Genomic DNA, 25,756 nt, shown 5'->3' with positions numbered 1-25,756 from the left:
CCTGTAAACTCAAGTTACATTATGAGCATAGCTGCTTTTCATCGTTGAGTGCATGTTTTACTAAGTTACCCAATTTGTTTTAGCTTCTTAAATAATTCATTCAAATGAATCCAAATAGGTTGGTAAAGACAGAGCCAATCAAAATATTGTTAACTGTGTATCATACCTGACCATAAAAAGTTACTTACTTTTGATTATTATTATTACTATTATTAGATTCATAGTCTACAAATGTTCACTACAATGGCCAGTCTGTAAATGAAGCTGTTTGTGTTGTACCAAGAATAAGAACTTTTTTTTATTTTTATTTTTTGTTTTATGGTTGCTAATATAAATAATGTTTTCTTTTAAAGCTGTTAGGAATTGAATATTATTTCCTTTTTTTTTGTGTGAAAAGGTTAACAGATGGTGCAGTATCTCCCTTGGATCACATGCAGGGTAAAATAAGGCAATTGTTCAGATTAGTTACAGCACAGTTCTATACTAATAATTTTGTGAAGCTTCATATTGTGTACATATTTAGGATCCTCTGTATTCAGAAGGCTGTTGTTGCCAGATGTACCTTTTTATTGTGTTATTGTGCACTGTAACTGTCTAGAGAATAGTAAGCTCTACATCTGTAAATGTGTATCCATGCTGACCTAATTTGAAATAAGAATTTAAACACATAAAGGTGATTTATCACATTGAACATGAACTAATGTTATAATCTGAGTTTCTGATTTACTATGCACAATACAATATTACTGGTAAGCATTTCCCATGTACTTAAATATGAATTTTAAGTTGCCTTTACTGTCTTGCTAGACCATAAGAACGCAGTTGAGAGCTAAAAATACATCTTTAAACTAAATGAACAAAGTGAATTTATTACTGAAGCGTACCTGTATGTTTGTTGAATTTCAACATCACTTTGTACGCCAGACATTAGAAATGCTTATGGAGCCACTGAATTCCAATTAGAAAATAGAAACACAAAAAAATGACAAACACAAAACATGTCAAAATACTCACCAGAGCTTGAAGCATACACCATCGTTATCCCAAGGAAAGTGTATTTTATGCGTATATATTTTATAAATCGATGCTGCCTGCCGAGTCGCTCCCTTCACTCCAGCTTGGTTATTTAATTTGTAGTCAGTGAGAAACAACAGCAATAACTATTTGAAGAGCTGGGCATGTACTCCAGCCAGTCTCTGCAGGAGGAAGGCTGATTGCTCCTAATTAAATGTTGTCTTCTCCTATGGGTGTAGCATCCCACTTCATGCTATTTCATTTTTTTCAAGATTTCAAATATATAATCTTAAACAGTTACTGTAGGTGATTAACCCCACAATATGTCAAAAACCACAAAACGCTAATTAAGATGACAATACCACATCCAGAAGGAGCTTTTGAGTTATTAATATTTTATTAAGCGTTTGTGATTAAACCTTTGCTGTGAACATGTTTTTCCAGTATGTTATCCCAACTGTTGACATTTATACAAGAAGAAATTAACAATTAATTTGGCTGGTAATTGCTCACTAGCAGTCAATCAAGGGATTTCTCATCACCTGCTTGAAAACAGTCAATCACTGTATCAGTTCAAGACGCAGGCTTTTCAAGGTCTTGTTTCAATGTAAAAAATATATACATCAGTAACGTTACCATACAGATGCACCACGGGGTTTTAAAGAGCCAGTAAATCATAAAGACTAATTTAAACAAACACATTTCAGAATGCAATCTTAAATTGATTTAACTGAATAAATAGTAGCCATCTGTCTGCATGTTGCATTTGCTAGTTTGTTGTTGGGGTGAAGGGGAGTGGGGTCAACAAAGTGTATACTAGTACTTACAAGTTATTCTGATGTTGTGCACCCAAAAATGTACTTGTATGGTTTGTGTTTATTTAGCACCATTTATTCCAAATGTTGCCTTAGCACTATTTTCACAACTTCTTGCATATTGTTGCTGTCCAGATACAATCTAAAACCAGCAAATCAATGATGGTAGTAATTCATTATTTTTGTTTTACTACAAAATTAAATGTTAAAGATTTAAGAACCAAGATGACCAAAAATGCTGTCATGTCCAGAATGCAGAAACCTGTATCAGCAAGCAGGTTTTCCTATAAGCACTTTATTATGTACAGCAGCAGCTGTGTTAGGTATTACAACAGAACAAGTCCACACTCTTAAGTAACAGTATGTGTTTTTATTATAAAAATGTTGTATAGCGCTTCAATAGCACCTCTGCTCAACTTCTTTCAAATTTTAAAACCAATCGAAAATAGAGCATGTGCAAAATGTATTTAGCATACATTCCTTACTAATATAAACATTATGCATCAAAATTGCTTTCAAAGTTAATTCATTAATGTTGTCTCATTTTAAGAACTGTTCTTAAAGGGTACATAAGGACCTTTTTATTTTATTGTGCCACATGTTCCCATGTGTTGCTACAACTGTTTACATAAGGTGTGTGTATTGTTTTAATTTTTTAAGATTTGTTTTTTACATTTTGACCACTTTTTAAAACTTAAATTGCATTCCCTGCCTCAAGATGGCTTCCCATGTACCCGTACGGAGCACTCAAAACTACATTTCCCATCATCCTCCCATTAACCTGCTCACAGGTAAATCCATCTCAGTTACATATGTGAGCAGGAGGATGATGGGAAATGTAGCTGAGAGGCCCATGCAGGTACATGGGAAGTCATCTTGAGGCAGGGAATGCAATTTAAAAGTTTTAAAAAGTGGTCAAAACAAAAAAATAAAAATAAAACAATACACACACTAAGTAAACAGTTGTAGCAACACATGGGAACATGTAACATAATACAATAAAATGTCCTTATGTACCCTTTAATGTACTTATTGTTTAATTACAAAACTGGTACTGTATAACAGTACATACATGGTAAACCAAAGTAAGGCAATACAGTCATCCTAAATTAAACTGCCTAGTGGTACAAGTCATTATAAAGCTTTGGTATATTCTTTTTTTATTAATAATAAAAAGAACGTTTGATTTTTACACTGATTTAAACATAAGAAAAGGTGCCATTGTTTTAAACCACACCCACAATGATGACATAGAATAACTAACAATACCACTGTTCATTATGCATTTAAACAGATGCAAGTGAAGTAAAAGTTTGTTTAGAAGAAAAAAAAAAAACATTTTAGTTGTTTCAACAATGAATTTCTACATTGCCATAATTTTTAAACCTAGTTTGTCTAAAATGCAATTTCATTAAAAAAAAAAAAAAAAAAAAAAACTATAATTCCTGTGTACTTTCAAAACATAAGCACAGCTGACCATTAGTGGATGGAAGCGCATCACTGTGCTTCCAGTTTCACGAGCATGCTAGAGTTTCCAGTTGTTGTTCTGCCTCAGCCGCCATGGCTGCTGCTTGCAACTGCTCTGTCTCGCTCTGAATAGCGCTGGCAGGAACCTGCTTGCGTTCACTGTGCATGTTGTTCTCATGCCTTTTTAGATCTGATGCTTTGGCAAACGCCTTACTGCAGGAGCCACAAACAAAGGGCTTTTCTCCCCTGTGCCGTCTTTCATGGTCTTTCAGGTGGGATTTATGCTTGAATGCTTTGTCACACATTTGGCATCCAAAGGGACGTTCATTGCTGTGGACTCTTTCGTGCTTCTTAAGGTCTGGCGCACGGATAAAGGACTTTCCACACACATCACATCGGTAGGGCTTGTAGCCTGTATGTATTTTCAGGTGTTCTTTTAGGTGAGCGTGAGTGGTGAAGGCTTTGTTGCACATTTCACAAATAAACGGCCGCTCTGCAGAATGCAGCTTCTCGTGTTTTCTCAGTCGGTTTTCATCAATGAAGGCCTTGCCACAGACCTGGCAAGCAAGCTGTTCCCTGTGCCCATATAACAGATACTCAAACTTCATGTCTCCAGCGGTTGTTGTCCACCCTGGTGGCTGCTCATCTTTGACCTCACTTATGCTGTCTGCGAACGTTAGAGTCTGGGGTGTCTGAGAACCCAAGTCTTTAGGTTCCGTCTCCATGGATTCCACCTCTTGGCTATAGCAGCTCACTTTATGAACATCTTCACTACTAAGTTCTTTTAGAATTGCTTCTTGGACTCTAAGGGTGTTATGGGGTGACTTGTCAACTTCTTGGTTTGGTTGGGTCTCTTCTACAACATCATCCGATGGACTCTCATCTCCAAGTACCTCTACATCATTGTCATGGTTATCGTGTGAGTCTGTATTTGGAATAGAGATTTTCTCAACAACATCATAAGCAAATTTGGCCTTCCTGTGGTCACCGTTCTCTCCAGGGGCAGACAAATCCCTTTTCTGAGTGCAAAGCTTATCCAGAAAACGAATGCCAAGGATCTGGCCAGAAGACATCATAAGATTTACATCATCTTTCTTCACAGAAATTTTGGCAGTATACATGTAGTTTAGTACCTCCTCAAAGATATCAGAACGCAAGAAATCAATCTCAATCACAGATGAGTTGTCAACTTCGTGTTTTTTAAATAATTTCTTGAAATAATTGCTGCAAGCTGCCAAAACACAGCGGTGTGCCCTAAATTTCACGTCTTCCACAACGACGGCAATGTCACAGTATTCACCTTCCAACCTCTGCTCGTTTAATATCTTCAGAAAGACTGTTTTGTGTTCGTCGTCAACATACTTCACTGTTTCCGACATGGTAATCAAAAGATCCTGCCAATTCAAAAAAATAAAAAGATAAAAAATTAAACACTTTGTGAACTAAGCTAGCACTTTAACACTAGAACCGCTGTGGTTATACTCATACCTAAAACCGCTATATTTTAAACAACATCAACATTAAAATGAAAGGTCGGCCAAGTTGTCCTCGGCTCACTGTGTACCAGCACCCCCTGTAGACTGGCCGAGCGCTTGCGGGCTTGCCTGTAAGCTGCCCACAGCTGTGTTATCCTCCAGCACTGTAGCTCTGGGCTGGCTGCACGGCAGGCCTGCAGAGTGAAAAGAAACCGTCGGCTGACGGCACACACTTCAGAGGCCAGCCTGTGTTCATCTTCGCTGCTCCTGAGTTAGTGCAGGTGTGGTAGTAGTGGGTTGAGACTAAATACAATTGGGCATTTCAAATTGGGAGAAAAATAGGGTGAAAAAATAATTTAAAAATAAAGTGAAAACCGTCAAAATGACATGCCGTGGCTGTTCTAGTGCTAAACTACTGGTCCAGTGCCACAATGGGATTACTACAGCTACAGTTATGGCTCACACAAACTTAACTGTCAAAAACCTGATTTATTTTTTTCAGGATATACGTCATTCAGGTCACGTTGCTAGGTAGGAACACAAAACCATTGTTTTGATTAAAGGTTTTAAATTCATACTCTCAACACCCTTTGTTATTTTGAATGTTAAACGCAAGCTGTCAGACTCTCGACTGACCTCTTGAAAACGTCACAGCTATACTGCTTCACTGTTAACACAATAGCTGTCAGTCTATATGGATTTCCTTATTCCCACCCTCCCGAGCCATTGATTTGTCAACGTTCAGGCTCAACACGCCCCTGGGATCCGTCGCAAACATCTATTGGTTAGAAAGCTGAACAGTAAACTTATCAAGTCTTCCGTTTGTTGTAACTGTAATGTTATAGTAATGCAGATGACTTTAGAAAGTAGGATAGTCAGACAAAAAACGGAAATGCTACTCAACAGGTTTGAAATTGCGCGTTGTTAAATCTGCCAAAATACATCGCAGTGCTGAAAAAACAGTACATGACTGAAGACGAAGCAAAGACAAACTTAAAATGGTGAAAGAAAAACAAGCTTATAGACGAGGACAGTGTTTATGGCCCAATGTAGAAAACATTTTTGTTTGAATGGAGTACTTTGAATGACTTTAATGCATACTGTAACTTGTTCTACATGTCAGTGCAACGCAGTGTTGCACTTGTAAACTATGTGTATGGTCATGGTTTTGATTAATAAAACAAAATGTATGTATTTGTATAGCTGGAAATTGAATGCAATTGTACTGCATGTTTTTTACTGATTATTAGATGGTGCCGTGTTTATTTTATTTGTTGTTTTTTTAATTGAAGCAAGCAGCACTGTTTAATAATACAACAAATATGTAAAAGCCAATGCGCTGGAACTATTGTCTAAGTATGGTTTTGGAACGAAATGTTCAGTAAAGCAAAGGAGATATTTGTTGAAGTTATTTGGTTACTTGATAAGCTAAAATAAAATACTGGATGGTTAATACAGATGTGATGTCGGATGTATAACTTGATTTCACACTTAATTTTTACATTTTATACATTTTGAAAAACTGAATAGTTTCTAGCAGTTTAACTAAAAACGAAAAACAACACTGTAAAATTATTAATGGAATAAAATATTGCAAACAAGGGTTATTTTGAAACTAAACCTGTGTATCTTTCTTTCTTTATTGGTGCTGAGCATGTAGGAAAAAATCAATTGTAAAAAAAAGTATTTTAAAACACAAAAGGTTTTTTTCCTAAAATTGAAGTCTCAAAAAAGGGGGGGGGGGGAGAGCAACTTTTACGCCAGTGCGACCTATAAAAACAATTTCTACGGTAATTTATAAAATTATTTCTGAGACTATTTTTTGGTGAAGAGTACGCTTGTTGGGATGTTTACTATTTAGAAGCATTACAAAAATTGGCAAAAAATTAAATGATTTTTTTCTTTCGATTTTAGTGTTGCTAACCTAGTTTGCCGTTTACCACAATTTCACATTTTTTAGATTTAAATGCTACTGTAAAGCCATAAATATTTGCTACCAAAATATTTGGCGAATCACACCCAGAAAGCCTATTTTGCTCCAGAAATGTTGGCAGCCTGTTGCAATATACGAAGTATGTATTGGTGGAATTTGATATTCCTGCCAAAAATGTTTGCGTTTCTTTTTTCCCCAGTAGTCAGTCCGTTAGCCATCATGACAAGATGTTACATGAGGAAATATAGCTGTAAAATGTAGTACACAGTTTAATATATAATATATATATAGATATATATATATATATTTATATATTATCTATATATATATATATATATAATATAAACCTCTTTTTTTAACGTCGGTAAAGAACATCATTGCAGCCATTTTTGGACAGTAAACTAAATAACGTCGGTAAAAACATCGTTCTGTCATCCTTTTAAAATCTGGGGTTCAGCAGTTACAAAACTGTCAAGAAAAATCTGAATTCCACAAAGCTGCAGTAACAATTGGCAATGATTTATTATCTGTGATGCAACAAACTAAAACATATGTACATCAGGGGTTGAATTCTGCTTACAAAGACTGAAAAAAAAAAAAAAAAAGTAGAAGCTATTTTTAGATTTGAATAACTCCAAGTATAACGAATTATAGTTGTACACTTGTATGTTACTTATGAATTAAAATTGGTTCTCCCAGTTCCGGGAACTTCTTGTGTTCCAAACTGCATTGAAAGGAACATTTCCTTAAAATATGTTATACATTTGTTGAGGTGAGGTGGAGTCACAGGGAACCTTTTCATGTATCTTCAAGAACTTAGTGAATCAGAAAAAAATCAGCATTTTGTCTCTTGGACAATACAGTTTTATTCAAAAACTGCACACCCCCAGGGCCTACACTTGGAAGCACCTGACACAATCACAGTTTTGAGTAGGAAGTAAATACTGTACTTGGGTCTCTTCCACAACACTGAAAATATTAAGACTCCACATCTCATAAGAGGTTAAACATTGATTCAGTTTGCCAATTGTCATTCAACGAGCAAGGCGCTGGTTACTGTTATTACTCGCTATCGACAACCACTCACGCGCCTCGTGAACGTTTTGCGCATGCCCCGTGTACAACGATTACTATACTGGAAGTTCTACCGTTTTTCGTGGGAGCGATTTCATGCATTATTTTGAAAGATTCTGTAATATACTAATTTTGATAGAACTGATCAAAAAACAGATGGGCCACTGAGTTGTTATCGTTTTTATTTGTACAATATTAAAGGCTGCAAGCACTGAAGAAAGTCAGCCTAGAGCCTGTGTTGACTTTTGTTTTTCTCCCACCCAACATGGACGGCAAACTAGAAGCAGTGATCGGACTCGCACTGCTGCGTATCAAATTAGTTTATTTGAGTCCGGTTAATGTTACCGTAAGAGCTAAATGTGTGGTTTATTTGAGGGTTTTTTTCCCTCTTTTCTTTAATGTAGTGCTGAAAAGCAGAGGCGTATACGTACAGTGAGGATATACGGGTAACCGTCCATCCATTTTGAGCCAGCGCCCTGTTTTTTTCTTTTGTGGTAGTTAAAACACGATTTTTTTTTTTTTTTTTTTAAATGTGCTCCATGAAATAAGAATGTTCGCATTTTAAGTCAGATTTCTGCTGAGATATATATTTTCTACTACAGCATCTTCACCTATGTACGACTCAAGCTACAGTAGCACTCTGCTCCTGCCAGTCGCTTCTATCTTTTTGCACAACGCCCGAGCAGCCATGAACACTCGTCGCCCCGCCGAACTCGTCCTGATGCAAACGTGAGCGCGCAGCTACCCTAACATTACACTTGTTTAACTAAATACATGATAAAAACACACTTTTTAAAAATAAATATAGACTGGAATATCTTACCTGTAAAAAAAAGATGGTTCTTTTTGCAGATCTTGTTTTTTTCAACGCCGCTCTTGGTAGTAATGAATAATACTTTGTGTAGTATTGGCCTGAGAACGAGCAGGAAGGACGCGCTGCGCAGGCACGGAACTGCAGGCACAATAATTACAGTGCAGCGGTCTTCTGGGGTAATGCAGGCGACGTATAAAGACACGTACGAGTTTCTGTACGCAGTAAATGTAGGGAAAGCCAAACTAAACCACTCTCGAGTGACAACTACCCTGAAAATCAGTTTCCTTACGCGAAAATACTGCAATTCACAGAATGTGCGGCGCGCGGGCTATCCTAGATTTAGAGCGCGAACCTCAGTCACGAGCGGTGCAGATTGAATTTCCCGAACAGACCAATGTTGGTAAAACCAAATTGTCGTCGGTGAAATTTAATTACGATAAAAAAAAATATTTCCTGGCATCTCATTGTCTAGTACCCTTGGCAGGGGGGTACATTAACTTTAAATGGATGACCAGGCACAAAAAATGACAAGCATAAGTGTCTTTTCACCTGGACAGATATCCTTGACCCACCTCAAGCTTATAACCACAAAACTTTGTTTCTGTCTTTTTTTTGTAACAGTTGCCCATTTTCTAAAAGCAATAAGAGCCTCTGGTATTGGGAAATACAGAGTACCCTGTTAGGTCTTATTTCTTAGATAATTACCTCAATGAACAAAAACAAAAAACAAACCGCAAAACAATTACTATAGCTTTTAGATAGATATAAGATATTATTTTACATTGTGTACTGCAATTTGTGAAATACTATTAAGGAAAAAAAAACAACCAAAGGATATGAAAATAAGTCCTGCTGAGTGCAGATGTCTTGTTTACACAGGGGGCCATTGTAATACCTAATACTACTTGAGACCATAATCAACTTCAAACTATGTCACAATAGGAATTTAAACAAACTATTACAGTCTTTACTATTATATACCTAGTGTTTCTTATACACATTTAAATAATGCCATGAAGCAACCAAAAAATGTACATATGCTGAAAGAGTTGAATTAATGAGGATCCTGATACATTACTGTAGAATGCAATGCTAGAGGGGTCATATAGACAAAGTGACTAATAAAACAATGTTCCACCGTGACTATGAACATACTTTTTGTTTTTTAAAGCACACAACACACACACTGAGATCATCAAGTACATGGGGCATTCTTTTTTTAAAATATGTTATCCAGCAGATTTGAAACCGATGGGTAGGCCTCCCTGGGATTCAGCTGAAATGATTACATTTTCTAAATGTTTGGTATGTTTACATTACATAAGCAGAACATAACTGAAATATAAACCCCTAGGTGTGCCAACTGCATTATCTTGTAAGCTGGATGCTAGCTGCATTTTTTGTAAAAATAGAACCACGTTATTCATGTTTATTTATAAATCTCAATTTTAAGGGTTTGCAAAGGACTGACATTTCACAATTTACATAAAAATAACTAGCTATATAGTATCTAATTGCACTTATGAAAAAATGCAGTAAGAATAACCAACCACTAGATGTCCTCCAAACTAAGCATTCAATGTTTTTTTCTTTTAACTTCAGTGACATTTCTGTATTTTTTGCTGTGAATTTCTTTTTCATAAACTACAACATGCTGTTCAACCCAATTCTACCATTTCAAGATTTCAGCTTCTCCAAAACTGCATGCCTCCTAACAGAAACTAAACAAAGACAGCACATTAGGCCTGTCTTGCCTTCCTTACATTAGCTGCCTGTTAAGCAGATAATTGATTTTAAAGTCCTACTTCTGACCTATAAGGCTTGTAGGGAACATGGCCCTGATTACACCTGTGAGCTGATGAACCACTTCGGGTTGTTCTCTTCGTTCCTCTAACACAGGTCTATCTGTTCCTTTTTCTGCTTTGCCTCTGTGGGTGGAAGAGCGTTTTCTACTCATGTGCCTAGACTGGAATTCCTACATCGATAAAATAATTATTAACTAAATAATGATCCGAAGGGCTGCAATCATTACCAGTTATCATTCCTACTGATCATTTAAACTGCATGACCTGTAGCACCATTGACACCTCTCAAATGTGAAAAAACAATGCAGCTTCAGCATAAATAAAAGTTGGTAAAACACAATGTGAGCTCTGCAAATTAAAATTATCACAATAAAATGACCGTTTGCCGTCACTGCATCCTTTGTAAATTGTATTTTTTACCCAAATACAGTAATTTTGTTGAAATAAAACATAACACATTTTACACCATTATGCCATTTGAAACCATCCCATAGCCCTGCTTTGCCTATGTAACAGGGCAGAGGTTGGGTATGAACCAGCATTCCTGCACACTGTAAGCGAGCACCTTGAACGTTATGCAAAAGAGCAGTGCCATTTTCTCTCTGCCATATTCAGTTTTGCAGACCAATCCATGAAGTTGTCCAGGAGATATAAGCCACAAAAGCTTTCAATGAAATAAACAGTCACACATCCAAACAAGAAAATGTTAAGACAAACAGGCTATGTTATGCACGTGCAGCTAGTGCGAATAATGATGCATTACTTTCAATTTCAAATATTCAAACAATCACCTTTCTTTCCTAAACACACCCCAACATGCATGAACACACAAACACTTCAAACTATTATATATTTTTTATTATTCTTCACAGAATGTTACAACTGACCCTGGTCATGGGGTTAGTTGTAACATCGGACACCTTACATTTCAAGCCCTGTTGCCATATGTATATCAGCTCTTAAAACAGGATAACTACGGGGATTGGTAGAGGACAGATGTAAGAAGTTTGTATCAAAGTCTGGTCAAACTAGCTCAAATAATCTGTGCGTAATGGAGAGAAAGGTAACAAATTGTTACAACTGTCCCAGGTCTCCCCTACTATTTACTGATGTTTAGTGCACCCTCTAAATAGATCAAAATAGCATATTTTCAGCTGTTAGAAGGTGCGCTAGTCATTATATTGGCATATTTTTAGTAAAATATTTGGATTGAGTTCTCTAGATTTTTCTACACTTTATTATAGGTGATTCAGGAGCGGGGAGGAGGCGAGGCTGTGGAGCGCAATTCCCTCGTGTCCCTGGTCCCTGTTGAAACCTTCCCTCCATCTGTCGTGCATCCACTGAGACAGCGTTATCATCTGTGCCAGAAGGGAAATGGGCTCACATATCTTCAGAACCAAGGACAATATTTTTCAGAAAGAGATTTCGCAGGCGTAATACCAATGAAGCCTTTATTGAAAATCAAATAATTATATTACATATATTACATGTTGATAGTGACGCTTCTCTAGAGCAGGCAATCCAATTTTCAGATCCAGAAGAGGGACCATTGGGCTTGGGAGCCGAGGACGATGGGGTAGACGAGGTGGGCAGGGGGAGAGGGAGAGGGGGAGGGCAGATAATCCAGAGGTGGGGTGGGGTGGAGGATGATCCAAGACACAAGGGGCATGCTGTACACACAAGTCTCCCATTTTCAAAACCAATCTCCACCCGTGACCCATTTAATCTGTATGTTTTCTTTGTCTTTTATTTATTTTTTCCTATCTCAGATTGGTTCCCTCACACGTCATCTGGTGGCCAGTCTATTCCCTACTTACTTGACTAGTGCGACATTTTGTGAGTGTGATTGACACCTGGATGTGATTATGAACGAGCAGGGGAACAGTGACAGCTGCTGTTGATTCCAACATGACAGATTCTTGAGTGATTGCAAGTCTGACACTTGGGCATATAATACCATGCACCCCAAAACACAACTTTGATTCAACACCATTATCTCTAAGGCTACACTAAAGGACTCTTATACTGAACTCAAGTTTAGTTTCTGAGCATCTATATTTAAAAATAATTAGACTCCTCACTGCAGGAGGGGGTACCAGGGGGTGCCAGTCAAGTGTCCTTTAAAAACACAGAAATTACATTTCATTAACAGATCAGTAGTCATCAATGCAAAACAACCAAATGATGTTGCTTATTGACAAGCTACTATTGTATTCGATTGACTGATTTCATGCTCCAATGTTATAATGTTATTTCATGTTATAGTACATCAGAAAAGGTATTGTTCTAGTGCAGGTTTAATGGGATAATCATTATTTTAAGCAGTCGTTATCTTGTGTCTCTAGTGTGGTGCTGATTTAAAAAGCCTTGTACCATCATTTTTGGTTTTATTTTGTATGGTATCAGTGTAGTGAACATCTTTCTCCTGGGGAGGTGTGAGTTCATTTTGTGATGACATTCATCCATTTACTGATCTCCGTGTCAGTGGCAGGCATTCTCTGACTTTACATGGATTCTTGTGTCATTTTTGAGACTTGTAGATCCCAGTAAATAACCAGCTAGTCTTCAGACAGCTGTTTACTAGCATCATGGACGTGGGTGACCTTATGTCTTTCCTAAAGAATTCAGTTTCAGTGAACTGCCAGGGCCTTTTACTTAATATTATGCATCTTCTTTCTTTCTTCTCCGAGCATGCATGTTCCCCTTGCCAGCAAGTTTTGTCATAATATTGATTTGCTGTATTATTTTCATTACTGATTAAAACATTTCATTCATTGTATTAATGTACGAACTATATAATCTGATCGCCGATTACTCTCACGTCTTTTCCCAGATCAGATTCCTCACCCCGAGCTTGAATTTGAATATGAAAAAAGGAGATTGTTTCCAGCCTTGTGGGTGTGTCACTTTTTGGGGATTGTGCAAATATGGTTTGGATTTTCACTAAACTCAAGTAAATAAAAGAGAAGTACACAACAATATATTGCATTTTACAGTCCATCTTATTTTATTTTCACTATGTAATTTCACATATCATTAGTTGTCCCATTACAACTGGTGTCAGCCTCGCCCCCAAAATAAAAACTTTACTAACGCCTTATGATTTCCAATTGCTTCTACCAGCACCACAGTGCCACGCAGGTGTACACTTATTTCCATTTTAAACCCAGTCAAACGCTTGTTGGGCCCTCAACAAATTCCAAAACTCAAAAATCTGTATGAAGTAGGTCTGCTGTGCAACTCGCATATCGTTACACATTTGTGCAGCACAGAAACCAATTCATCTTTATAACAGTATTTGTGGAATAATTTGCTTGGTTTTGCAGTTGTATTTGACAGTGTTAAAGTAACTGCCCCCCCCCGGAGTGCTGGTAGTGACTGCTTGTTTCATGAGATGCATGTGGAGTGGTATTAATCTGTTGCAGTGTGGCGACTTCATTGTGCACTGGCATAAAAAGATCTTCATTGAATTTTGTTGTGCGCGTACTACATTCTGCCATAGTTTTTCCTTCTCTACCCTTCTCAGAAAGCAGACCGTATTGTTTACATTCTGTGAAGATCCCAGTTTACAATTCCACCACCTCCTACATTAAGCTCCAAATGCAGTGACAAGTGCGAACAAACAAAAGGACAATCAGCGTGGTATTATCAGTATATTTTATTAAAAAGAAAAGACAAATTCATTGAAATGCATTTACCACTTATTTGACTAAATACAGAAACATACATACAACATGTATGGTACTGCAGCTGATGACGGGATGGAGTATAGCACATCCTTGACTTGGATACTTGTAAAACCATGGATACTAATATATTTTCAGCTCACACTGAAAGTTGCTATTCTCTGTACAGTTTAAGGCTTGGCTCTGCACGAGGAAGTCAATGTTGAGTGATTTATTGGACTCCACAGCAAGTTTCTGTGACTGATGAACAGATTCAACATACAATCAATTACTCTCATAATGTAAGTTACAGTCTGTTGTGCAAGCAGCAGTGTCTTATTTTCTTTTTTTGCCACTAAAGGAATACTATATTTAGCCTTTCATCTTAACTTGAAACTTAGTGGAAAAACATAAATGATGCGTTTCAAGTAAAAATTACTAAATCGTTACCCAAAAGCATTACTGTTCTGCCTAAGAAGCACATGTATGTAGCATAATAATTCATTTCAAAGTTTAAAGTTCACTGCTGTTTTGCAGGCAATATCAGTAAAATCAGATAAAATCCAGTTACAAGGTTCAATGAGCTCAGTAATGTTGGCACATCTAATGCATGGTTAAATATGTAAATTGCATGTACAGCCTATAGCATTTTAGGGGTGATTTTATTATTATTATTATTATTATTATTATTATTATTATTAGTAGTAGTAGTAGTAGTAGTAATAAATAAAAGGAAGCTACTTTAATTAGTATTTACTTGTTAACTCTTTACTTTTAAAATGCAGAGATTAAAAGTGTTATTTTATCTCTACTTCCATTGAAATGAGAGTGCGGGTATATTAGAACCCTGGGTAATTTCATTATTTTCTTAAATTTAAACAAAAGCAGCATTGCTTAAATTGTCATGCAATATGCATTTGCCAATGTTTTACTGGATTAATTTAGATTTACGTAAGCCAGCGTTATAGAGTGATCGTGTAAGAGTGCTATTTCATATGAGGTGCTCCAATGCAGTGAGATACCCATGGGTGGATATTGGCATATAAAATCAAAGCTGACTCCACAGACATCCCTTATTCCTCATAATGTGTAAAAGCTTCTTCTGAAGTGTAGGCTTTATTCCTAAAAACAAACAAAAAAAATAAATTAATTAATTAAAATGCATGCATTCCAGTCACAAGATCTTTTACCAAACCTGTTTCATAGATAATACTTGCTGAAATCATAATTCTTTGCTTCAGTGTGTTTTATTACAGCACAGATGATGAACACCTCCACTGAACTCTATCCGCATGAGTGACTGAACAGGGCATAATTTTACATCAACAGTCAGTAACAACCTGCAATCATGCATTTATTACTAAAACAAATAGAAACAGTTTAGGAAAACTTTACCTTGGGTGTGACTAAGGTATAACAAGGTGATGTTACTTGCTACAAAAAAAAGTTATTTGCTTAGTGTGTTTTTAGTCCACATAATTGCATGCAAATGTATTGCTGTGCCAGTGCATGCCCTTTTTTTATTAAGCTTGATTATCCAAAAACCACTATATTAAGCACACAAAGCCCTGTCTACTGAACATTAATCTAGTATGGACTGTTTTTCATGCAGCAAACCAAAGATACAATGCAAAAAAAAAGCCCACTGCTTGAAAATGCAGTGCATTTTGGTTATTCTCCAAAGAAAAAAAGAAATTCCTTTAAAATAATTACAGATTAAAGCATGTACACGTCATAATGCATTACATAGCAACCGTTAAAAATAAAATCATAGAAAACAAACACAAAATAAATACAGACATTAAAAGCAAGGATCCATGGCAAAATGTGAGGGCGGGTTAGGAGCACAGACAAATGGAAGAATACCAGCCTAAAGCCCCTCTAACTGGCACAGTTTAATTTTGTTCGATTTATCATTTTCAATTCAGGATAACCCTTATTTAGACAATTAAGGTGATTGCTTACGTGAATTATTTTTCATTCTCATTAACTTTTCTTTACCAATTCTAATTATCTGGAAAAAGCAGTTTCTTTTCGTGAAAAGCAACTGAACTGGTTTTCTTTCCTTTGCCAGTGAGAGGGTCAGTTTTTGGTGATGTAAAGGGTGGAGGTCCTGCGGCTTTTTTCCCCTGTTTGCAAGCTGACCGGTTGAGAGCTGCATTCCTCTTACCTGCCATCACTCTTCCCCATCCTCAGGCGTGATCTCTGTCTCTTTATGTACCACTACTTTGGTCACTGACATGTCAGGGTGCTGCTCTTTGGCTTCTTTAATTGCCTGAGCCAGGGCCTAGCTCAAGGAAACCAGAGTAGTGGGAAAACAAAGAGGAGGTGGATCATGCATGATCAAAGCAGGGTGGAGATTCATGATCATTTGTATCATTTACAAAGGATAAATGTGATTACAACAGAATTATCAATTGAAAAAAATAAATAAATCATCACAGCATGCAAATCAAACTTCTTGAGATACTTCTTGATTTGTTAAATATACAGTAATCCCTCGCCAACCGCGTATTTGCCAACCGCGGAATTCATGTATACAAAGTTTTCCTTTTGCATACCAATTTGCCAACCGCAGCATATAGATTTGTGTATTCAGTTTTGCACGGAAACATACGACACATCCACATTTGCTTCCGTGGCATCTCGCCAGCATCTCCCCCTGCCAGTACCAGCATCATCTCTCACTTTGTCTCTTGTACTAGTCATACTAGTATTATGCGCACGCGGTCTCGTTGTTCCATGTTAACTTAGCGTAACTGTCACCAGTCAACAACACCCTGGCCTTCAACTCTAAGGACTCAAAGTAAATAAAACATTACTTTTTATGTTACAATTTTATTACTTTTAACATGTTACATTACCCAGTATGTTACAGTATTTGCATTGTTTTTATGTTACTGTGTTTTTCATTTGTGTTTAGTGAAGGAAAATGCAACTTAAAAAGCTTTGATAAGTGTAACCGCAGCAGTGGAGAACCTAACTCCCTATTTTCCCATAAGCTCTAGTATTTACCAACTGCGGTTTTGCCAACCACGGGGGTTTTCAAGAACGTAACTCCGCGGTTGGCGAGGGATTAGTGTGTGTGTGTGTGTGTGTGTGTGTGTGTGTGTGTGTGTGTATATATATATATATATATATATATATATATATATATTTTTTTTTTTTACAGTGCACATGGAAGAAAAAAAAAATAAACACCCAAACAAAAATAATCTTACCTGGTCATGGTCAATATCAGCATCCCCCGTTATAACAATTCTCTTCTCAATTCTTGTTTCTGAAATGCCTCCCTTTACCATCTGGGAATGAAAAAACAAAAAACAACCCAAAACAGTAAAATCATTAAAAATCCCATTTGTAATTTGAAACTACAAATACATCTTGCATGTTGTCAGAAATATTAGCCCTCCAAGGAACCTATTAAAAAATGTGTGGCAATACCCTTAACTTTTGTGTGTGTTTAACAAACTGAGGCAGGGCTTGAACCTGCAAAGTGCCAAAGTCAGCATTGTAACCACACAATGTTTTTGAGCTTACATCCCATGACCTTCAGAGTAAGCAGTATGCATAGCAGCAGTGCAAAACAGAACACGTGTTAAACATGCATTCAACCCACCAGTGAATAGATTGCCCACAGCCGACTCAAAAAAATGAATCTGTTTCCTTCCCTCTGACCTAATGCATTTATCCCATAAACAACTCTAACATTATAACATTAAGAGCAATCCTGCTTCTTAACCATACACTGGTGTTACCTTTGTGATATGTGTTGTAGTTGTGGTGCTTGTCGTTTCTGACGTGATGGTCTGGGCACTCATTAGGACACCCGGTTCTGCATCAGCACTGGCATCCCCCTTAAGGATAGAAAGCAAAGAGAGATTAAACATCTGTGAAAGCCAATAGGTTGCACAATGCATATGTATACAAACCAAATGAATGTTTTAATCAACAGTATGTTTATTACATCTACCTATATCTATCTATGTATTTCTCTCTCTTACCTGGGATGACTCATAAGTAATGGTTTTTGTCTCTGTGTGGATTACTGGCACTTCCTTAGTGGTGATCTCCTCTCTTTCTTCTTGAGTGGTACTGCCAAAACTCACAGATTCTGTTTTCAAAACAGGTGGCTGTTTAAATAAATAAATAAGTACATAAATAAATAATGTAATTTGCACCAAGAACTTAAATTGGAAACTATGTTGTTTTTATGAAAAGTGCCTCCTTCTAATCACATATGCAATCAAACTGCTCCATATGTAGCCTATTGCTTCTGCCTCCTTGTCATTTCTTTGTTTGGTCCTCCCCCCCACCTCCCCCTTGCAGCATGCATTGACCAAGGGTCTGAGGCAAGGTGTCTGACCACCGGCTATAGATGGCATAGTCATTACATCACAGTTCAGCCAGCACATGGGGCAGGGAAGGTGGCCCAGAGTGCCACTTGTCCTGCCTGCTGGCTAGAACAGTCTTCAATCAATAGTCATTACATCAGTTCAGCCAGCTCATGGGGCAGCTATTGAGCTCCAATGGACAAGGCTGTGGGCCAAAGAATATTATGTTCATTTCATTTCAAATCTTTTGGTGCATGTCTCCTTTCTGATAAGCAAATCAGTGTTCTCTGAAATGCACAAAACTATTTACACACACAAAGCAATACATGCCATCCATAAAGCTGCCATAATAAGCAGGGTGAGCAAATGTATAATATTTAGATTGTGGCTTACTATATAGGTTCAATGCAGAAAAAAAAAAAAAATCTTTATTTCATAAGAAAACATAAATTCTGCTTCAGCTCTTTGCTGCTGTGGCATGGTGAAGTGAAGCAGTCCATGACTGCCAGGGTAAATGTGCTAATTCACATGGGATCCCCAGCCACGATCATAAACATTGGCACAGCCATAACTCTAATCTGTGCTCCTGCACACCATACTTTTATTTAATTATTTATTTTTATTTTTAAGTGTTTGTCCCGGCAAGTGCTACAAGAATGTGGAAACCTAACCCTATGTGACTGTGTATAGCTCCCTTTGGTTTCTTACTGAGAATGGACAACATTTGAGAATAAGCTACTGAGGGACAAAAAATATATACATTGCTGTGCTAAAGTCTTAGACATGTTGCATTTTTCTACTCTGATGCATTATGAGCATCAACAATTTATTCAAAGAGTGAAATAGCTTGCATCACTCGATCTTCAAGGTGTAGTATCCAAAGCATAATCAACAAGTATAGAGAAACATTATCTGTAATTGACAAACCCAGGACTGGAAGACCCAAAAAGCTGTCCAACAAGGATGAGCAATACTTGAAGATAATATCCTTAAGAATTGAACGACAATGACACCTGTGCCTGCTGCCAGTTCTGTTGTCAATTCAACTCCTGTCTTCCTTAAGGATGTTACCTTCAAGTATTGCTCATCCTTGTTAGACAACTTTTTGTCTAAGACTTTTGACCAGCACTGTATATGTTGGAAAGTCAGTTCTGCCTTCACAATTTTTTTGCTTTTATGGCTCTTGCTTAGTGTCGATGGAGTTAAACAGTTAAACTGCTGATTTGAATCCTGCACGTTCCTTGTTACAGATGACACTTTCCAAAAGACACATATAAATTAAACTTTGTTTAGAGTTGGATTACTTTGTTCTTACAATTGACATGATTGAAATCAGGAGTTTTTTTACTTGAGGAATTATTTGAAAGCTAACCAGATGGCTGTATCCCCTGGTGACTTCTTCCTAAGTTAAGTAGCACTCCACCTCACAGATATGCATAAAACAAGGAAAGTATTTGGTTTCGCAAGGCATTTTTTTTAGTGATGTAGAGAGCTTCAACGCTTTATAAAATCTTTATTGTACTGGAACTTTCTTTTAGTCAAATTGATACTAAATAACAATAAATAACTTAAGTATGCTGTCCAAAATGTCTATAACAGATTTATGGAATTAAATCATGAACAGTACATAACACCTTAAAGGTTGTTAAATGTAGACTAACAAAATGTATGTTAAGAAAAGCACCAAGACAAAATGTACATATTCATGCAGCATGCTGCAAGTAAAGTTTGTACAATGAGAGAGATGGTTAATGGTCAGTTAAGGACAGGAAAGAAGCCACTGAAAGGGTTGGAAAAAGTTCCCGGTCCAGGTGAAACGACTCAGGAAGTGCAAGACAGTCTTCAAACAGAGATTTATTTAACTTAAAGTAGTACATTTAAAAAAAAAAGATACATGTTTGCTAAAACACGGGCTTCTTTCAAAACTGCACGACTAAATAAGGGTTTCCAGTTACCTCAAAGCGAGGCTTATGTGAAGGTTCATCTGAAATCGAGGCATCCTGCTGCTGCCTTTGTTCCTGGGAAGATGCATCAACACTCCCAACCTGGTCAGTTACAACTTGCTTGCCCTGATCCCTCTCCTCTTTGCTAGCATCCTTAGCCTCTGAAGAACCCTCGTCCCCCTTCCGGCAAGATGGAACAGCAGAGTCTGCATGCACTGCAGCAGCAGCAACAGCAACAGCAGCATCACTTGCATGCATAGTCACCACACGCTCCTCCTCCTTCAAAATAAACGTGTCCTGAACAACCTTCATCATGGATTGCTCCTGCTGGTGAACCTCCTGCTTCAATGTCTGAGAGATGCCTTTCCGCTCAACCTTCATCTCTGATGCCTGGGACACAAAATACAAAAGGGAACAGATCAGACAAGTGTTTACAAAGGAAAATAAAGTGTAAGGGGAAAGGAAACACTGTCAAAGGGTTATGAGGGACTTCGGAGGATAAAGTGCTTGCAGTAAAAAAAAAAAAAAAAGGCTCGATTTAAAAAAAAAAAAAAAAAAAAAAAGAACCTTTTTAACTTGATAGTCAAAATGCATAAGTGATCCACTCCACCTGTTTACAGGCCTGCTTTGGCTCTACATGCGTAAAGAGTATGTGAAATATGCAAGTAAGGCACCAGTCTGCTGCAAAGCATTTAGTTATATCTTATTTTATTTTACTTAGCACAACGTTCAACAATTATTTGAAATTTAAAGCTGTGTTGCTATAAATGCCCTTTGAAAAGCAAGTGAGTGTTTGGAAGGTGGTAGGGGTTTAGGTGGTGGTGGGTATTTAATTTTTTTGTGAAAATATTAAACCATTTTAGGATATTAAAATTAGGTTATGCAGTTTGAAGGTTATTGTTCCAGAAAAAAAGGCCACCTGAGCCAAACTACGTGAAGCAGAAGTAGCCCATTCCACATTGCTGTATTGATCTCTTGCTGAATCTATTAAAGTGGAGAAGTCTTTACCATCCATTTCACCAGAGGTCTGTTTAGTCTAAGTAGACAAAGAAATACACAGTCAACAAATACAAGATATACGACAAACACAGACAACAAGGCCAGATTTTACACAATCAAAAGAAAGAAGAAGAAAGTAGGCTTACACTATAATACTTTGTGCCTTATTCATAAAAGTTAACTTAATTGTCCGCAAAACTTAATTGTGGGTGAATCGTCAATATATTAAAACGGCCAAAATTGGTTTTGTTTTTCAATTGCAACTATTAAATGAGAAAGATTTTTTTTTTTAAAACAATTAACTTTTTTGAATATGGCATATATAATTTAAAAGGCAAAACAAAAGCAGCTGAAACATTTGTTAGCATAGAATATAACAAAAGTCAAACATTGGATTACAGAAGCAGTGTTATGTTGTCAGAGGGCAAGTCAGTTTTGTCAAGCAAAAAAAAAAAAAAAAAAAAAAAAAAAAAAAAAAACTAACTACCAAGTTTTACTTGGAAATAAGCCTGTGCAGCCAAGCAGTCTGCATCTCCCACAGATCCTAATGAAGGGATATCACTTGCGTCTTGGAGGTTTATGTTCAGCTTAAACAGCCAATGACACAATATATTAGGGTGAATGATTTGTGTTATTTTTAATCATAACAGTGAAGCGAAGCAGCAGAGGTGAGCTGAAGGTTATCGTAAGCATTCGGAGCTTTCGTCAAAAGCAAAAATGTTGGCCCAAAAACTCATGCTGCAAATTGTAACCAAGGGAAGGGTGGGTAAGGAGGCACATCACATCAGCAGAAAAGTCATTAGTTACCACCACTCTTGTAGCAGCCGAGGATTTGGTTACAAAATGAGCAGTAGCAACATTAAAAGGCTGCTCCCAATGGCATTTCCATTGAGTTGTGTCATTCTGTATGACATCATCCATTTGCAGAACCTTCTCTTCCAGCTGACCAGCACCTTCCTTCCGGACATGGTTACCTTGTTCATTATTCAGCTCTGTGAAAACTGTTTCTACGAAACTTTTTGTATAGGCCCCAGAGGCAAGGGGAGTCTCGGCTTCTTTGATTGTTACTAAAGCCCCTTTATCCCTAGATAGTGCAGCTTTCTCAGAATCGAGCTCCAGAATGTCACTCTCAGCCGAAATGGGCAATATTTTAACAATGGAAGAATGGTCCATCTTTCTTTTAGCCTCCATTGAGTACTGCACAGACTTGTCTCCATCTCTGAACCGCGTTGTCATGGTCACGATTTTCCCAGATTGGGTGTCATATGACTTTCCCAAGGTGTATGCTTTCTGTTTTAGCTCTTCCTCCTTCATTTCTCTTCGGTAGTCTTCAATGGTTTTGATTTTACTGCTAATGCTGCTTTGAGCTTCACCAGAAACAGTACTAGTGACTGCCATTACTTTATAGGTGACAACATTGTTCATTTCGCTCGGGACTACCTTAGCTGGCATTTTGTCTACAATAACCCAGTCATCAGAACCCTATATTCGAAATATAAAAACTACATTAGCAAAAAAATTGCTTTAAACTGTGAGTGCATTTCAAGTATTTAATCATACAATCTATACAATGTATAGAGTGCTCCCTCGTCATTTCACAAAAGAATTTTGTTAAATCACAGTTCAACTATACGGTTGATAATTTACTGCATAAAGTCCCTTCAATTATTCATTATTTTCAACATTTCATTTTTATTTATTTATGTGAAAGTCAGATAGTGAAACAAGGGAGCACTGTATTGGTATGTTGCAGGATAAAAAAAAAAAAAGCCATAGGTGGCTATTACAGATTTCCCGGTAGAGTAGCTAATTTCATTACGTGTAGATAAACAATTTGGCTTCAGTCAATAAATAACTCCAATTTAAGACTCAAATTTAGAAATAAAACATTAAAATAAAACGTTTACTAAACAAACAGTCATACAACAACAAATGTCACAATAAGCCTTGTCTGTACTTATGGTGTAAAACATTTGTTGTTTGTTAAAGTTTTATAAAAATAACCTCAGGGGATGATGGAATAGTCTTCAGCATCATAATGTGATGAGAAGAGGAGATCATGCTGCCAGATGTAAACCCCTCTTTCACAGTCTTCTCACTGTACCCAAACTAGTGTAAAAACCAGGGAGATTCCAAACAGCAGCATCAGTGTACATCCTAACTCCTAGCTAGTGGCTCAAGATTTGCATGTTGACACAAAGGGTCCAACAATGATCAATTTATTTATTGAGTCTGATAATATGGCTAGTACACCACTGAAAAACCTCAGATAAAAAAAAGGGAAAAGGGGGCAATACAGTAGGAGAAATGAAATGATGAAATCAATGTCAATTTCTGTATAAACATCAGCACACTCTTATTTAAAGGAAATCATACAAGGAGTTCTACGAAGTAATTTACTGCTCTTTATTTTCCTCTTAATTTAAAACTGGCAATCGTAGGGCACATGCTCAGTTGCTTCAGTGGCTGGAGCCATGCAAAGACACATTAAGAATGTGTATCAGAATTGAGAAAAATATGTAAAAAGAAAAAGCACAGGAACAATGAGGGTTTGGAAAGATAAAACAGTATGTGAACAAAAAAGGACGTTAATACAAAAAAACGGCTTGAAAAATAAATAGAACTCGAGACACAAAAGTTATTTTGCTTGAATAGAGATGTGCCCTTCTAGAAGACAATTTTACAATTAAGATACAAGATTATTATATGGTGTCGTAACTGTATGTATTTTACACCATATGGATTAGGAGCTTGATTAAATAAAAGGCTCACTATTTATAAAGCCCTTATAAGCAACATTTAAAAAATGTATATTCTTAACAGCGCAAGCACTCTTATCACTGGTCCGCTTTTCTTTTGTTGTAGATCTTTCGGTTCTTTGCTTGTGTTTTCTATTTCAATTTTGGATATGCAGATATTACAAAATCAATACTACAGATAGTCACTTAAATTGCTTCATGTGTTGTAGTTCAAACTCACTGGTCAAGTTGCAATTGGTTATGAGACCGACAGCAATGAAACCAGGAATCAGCATCTTCCTTTAACAGTACTGTGTTTGAAGTATTTGCACATCGTTACCAAATACAAGAAGTGTCAACATTGTCTCAAGACAATATAACTGTTCCACCAAGAAATGGGTCGAAAAAGACGATGACAGGTCGAGGCAATGAGATAGCCACAAAATGAGAAAATAGCATATAGGCTGAAAACAAAACCTACCTCTAGGGGTTCATCTGCTTTTACTTTAGCTGATTCTTCTTTGGTCTGTTTGTCAAAACACAAATATTAAGCAATAATAATAATAATAATAATAATAATAATAATAATACGTTCTAAAATAAAACTACACCCCTTCCAGCCAAATTCAGGACTGAAAGTTTATTACAGGTAAACAGGTCACAACCATAAAATACATTCCTTTTTTATGGTCATTTTTCAATACACGTTGTTTAAAATACGTCATATTGGAAGGCAACAATAAGAGTGTAACGTGTAGTCGTATAACTTGTTAAACGTAACTTGAACTGAGATGTGCAGGACAAATTTACTAGCACAGACTCAACAGGCAAGTTTCTCATAAAAACAAAACACTACACACAATACTTTTCTTAAATATGCAATGTGGTTCTTCTTGTATCTTAGAGACTGTACACTAAACTGCTTAGGGGGCCTGTTTTACCACCTGCTGGGAAAACCACTTTATTGATAAAGTTGTAGTTCAGGGACTGCTTTAAATGCATCACAATTTTACTTGAGATAGCGATCTCAGACCATTCCAGTTACAGTAGCTCTCAAAAGTATTCACCCCCCCCTTGGACTTTTCCACATTTTATTGTGTTACAACATGGAATCAAAATGGATTTAAATGGTTTTTGCCACTGATCAACACAAACACAGTTCATAATGTCAAAGTGAAAAATAAAATCTACAAATTGTTCTAAATTAATTACAAATATAAAACCGAAAATAATTGATTGCATAAATATTCACCCCCTTTGCTATGACACACCTAAATATGCTCTGGTGCAACCAATTGTTTTTAGAAGTCACATAATTAGTTGAATGGAGTCCACCTGTGTGCAATTAAGGTGTTTCACATGATTTCAGGTTAAATACACCTGTCTCTGGGAGGTCCCACTGTTGGTTAGCACATTTCCTAACAAAAACTACATCATGAAGATGAAGGAACATTCAAAACAAATCCGGAATAAGGTTCTTCAAAAGCACCAATCAGGGGTAGGACATAAGAACATTTCCAAGGTACTGAATATCCCCCGGAGCACAGTAAAGTCCATTATTAAGAAATGGAGAGAATATGGCACAACTGTGAATCTGTCTAGAACAGGTCGTCCTCAAAAACTGAGTATCCGGGCGAGAAGGGCACTAGTCAGGGAGGCCACCAAGATAACTAGATAACA

The 25,756-nt window shown here is 36.9% G+C and overlaps 2 protein-coding genes across 20 annotated transcripts in view; both read right to left on the bottom strand.

The window, feature by feature from the left end:
- Positions 1 to 2,805: 2,805 nt before the first annotated feature.
- Positions 2,806 to 8,733, bottom strand: LOC121314487 (zinc finger and BTB domain-containing protein 14-like). 2 transcript variants are annotated; one of them, XM_041247835.1, is made up of 2 exons: positions 8,602 to 8,733; positions 2,806 to 4,690 (listed from the first exon to the last, which is right to left on the bottom strand). In XM_041247835.1, exon 2 carries the CDS (start codon positions 4,673 to 4,675, stop codon positions 3,344 to 3,346), a length of 1,332 nt encoding a protein of 443 aa, XP_041103769.1. In that variant the 5' UTR covers positions 4,676 to 4,690; positions 8,602 to 8,733; the 3' UTR covers positions 2,806 to 3,343. The 2 variants fall into 2 exon arrangements, with proteins under 2 accessions (XP_041103769.1, XP_041103768.1); XM_041247834.1 differs by lacking the exon at positions 8,602 to 8,733 and adding an exon at positions 8,210 to 8,594.
- Positions 8,734 to 14,050: 5,317 nt separating this feature from the next.
- The window catches only part of LOC121314485 (band 4.1-like protein 3), a 54,151-nt gene continuing 42,445 nt past the window's right edge, over positions 14,051 to 25,756 (bottom strand). For 11 of the 18 annotated variants that reach the window (XM_041247816.1, XM_041247818.1, XM_041247820.1 and 8 more), the window contains 10 exons: positions 24,558 to 24,602; positions 23,343 to 23,447; positions 22,146 to 22,820; positions 21,259 to 21,375; positions 20,352 to 20,729; positions 18,067 to 18,195; positions 17,821 to 17,919; positions 17,284 to 17,364; positions 16,233 to 16,349; positions 14,051 to 15,184 (listed from right to left, as the gene is read on the bottom strand). In XM_041247816.1, the coding sequence (XP_041103750.1) occupies positions 16,239 to 16,349; positions 17,284 to 17,364; positions 17,821 to 17,919; positions 18,067 to 18,195; positions 20,352 to 20,729; positions 21,259 to 21,375; positions 22,146 to 22,820; positions 23,343 to 23,447; positions 24,558 to 24,602 (1,740 nt within the window). In that variant the 3' untranslated portion in view covers positions 14,051 to 15,184; positions 16,233 to 16,238. Of the gene's footprint in view, positions 15,185 to 16,231; positions 16,350 to 17,283; positions 17,365 to 17,820; positions 17,920 to 18,066; positions 18,196 to 20,351; positions 20,730 to 21,258; positions 21,376 to 22,145; positions 22,821 to 23,342; positions 23,448 to 24,557; positions 24,603 to 25,756 lie in introns of those variants that run through there. The other 7 variants (XM_041247822.1, XM_041247821.1, XM_041247829.1 and 4 more) reach the window with 7 other exon arrangements.

This window comes from Polyodon spathula, chromosome 4 (assembly GCF_017654505.1).
Source record: "Polyodon spathula isolate WHYD16114869_AA chromosome 4, ASM1765450v1, whole genome shotgun sequence".
Classification (NCBI taxonomy): domain Eukaryota; kingdom Metazoa; phylum Chordata; class Actinopteri; order Acipenseriformes; family Polyodontidae; genus Polyodon; species Polyodon spathula.
The sequence above is the reverse complement of the archived record's forward strand: the minus strand, read 5'-3'. Positions and strand labels throughout refer to the sequence as shown.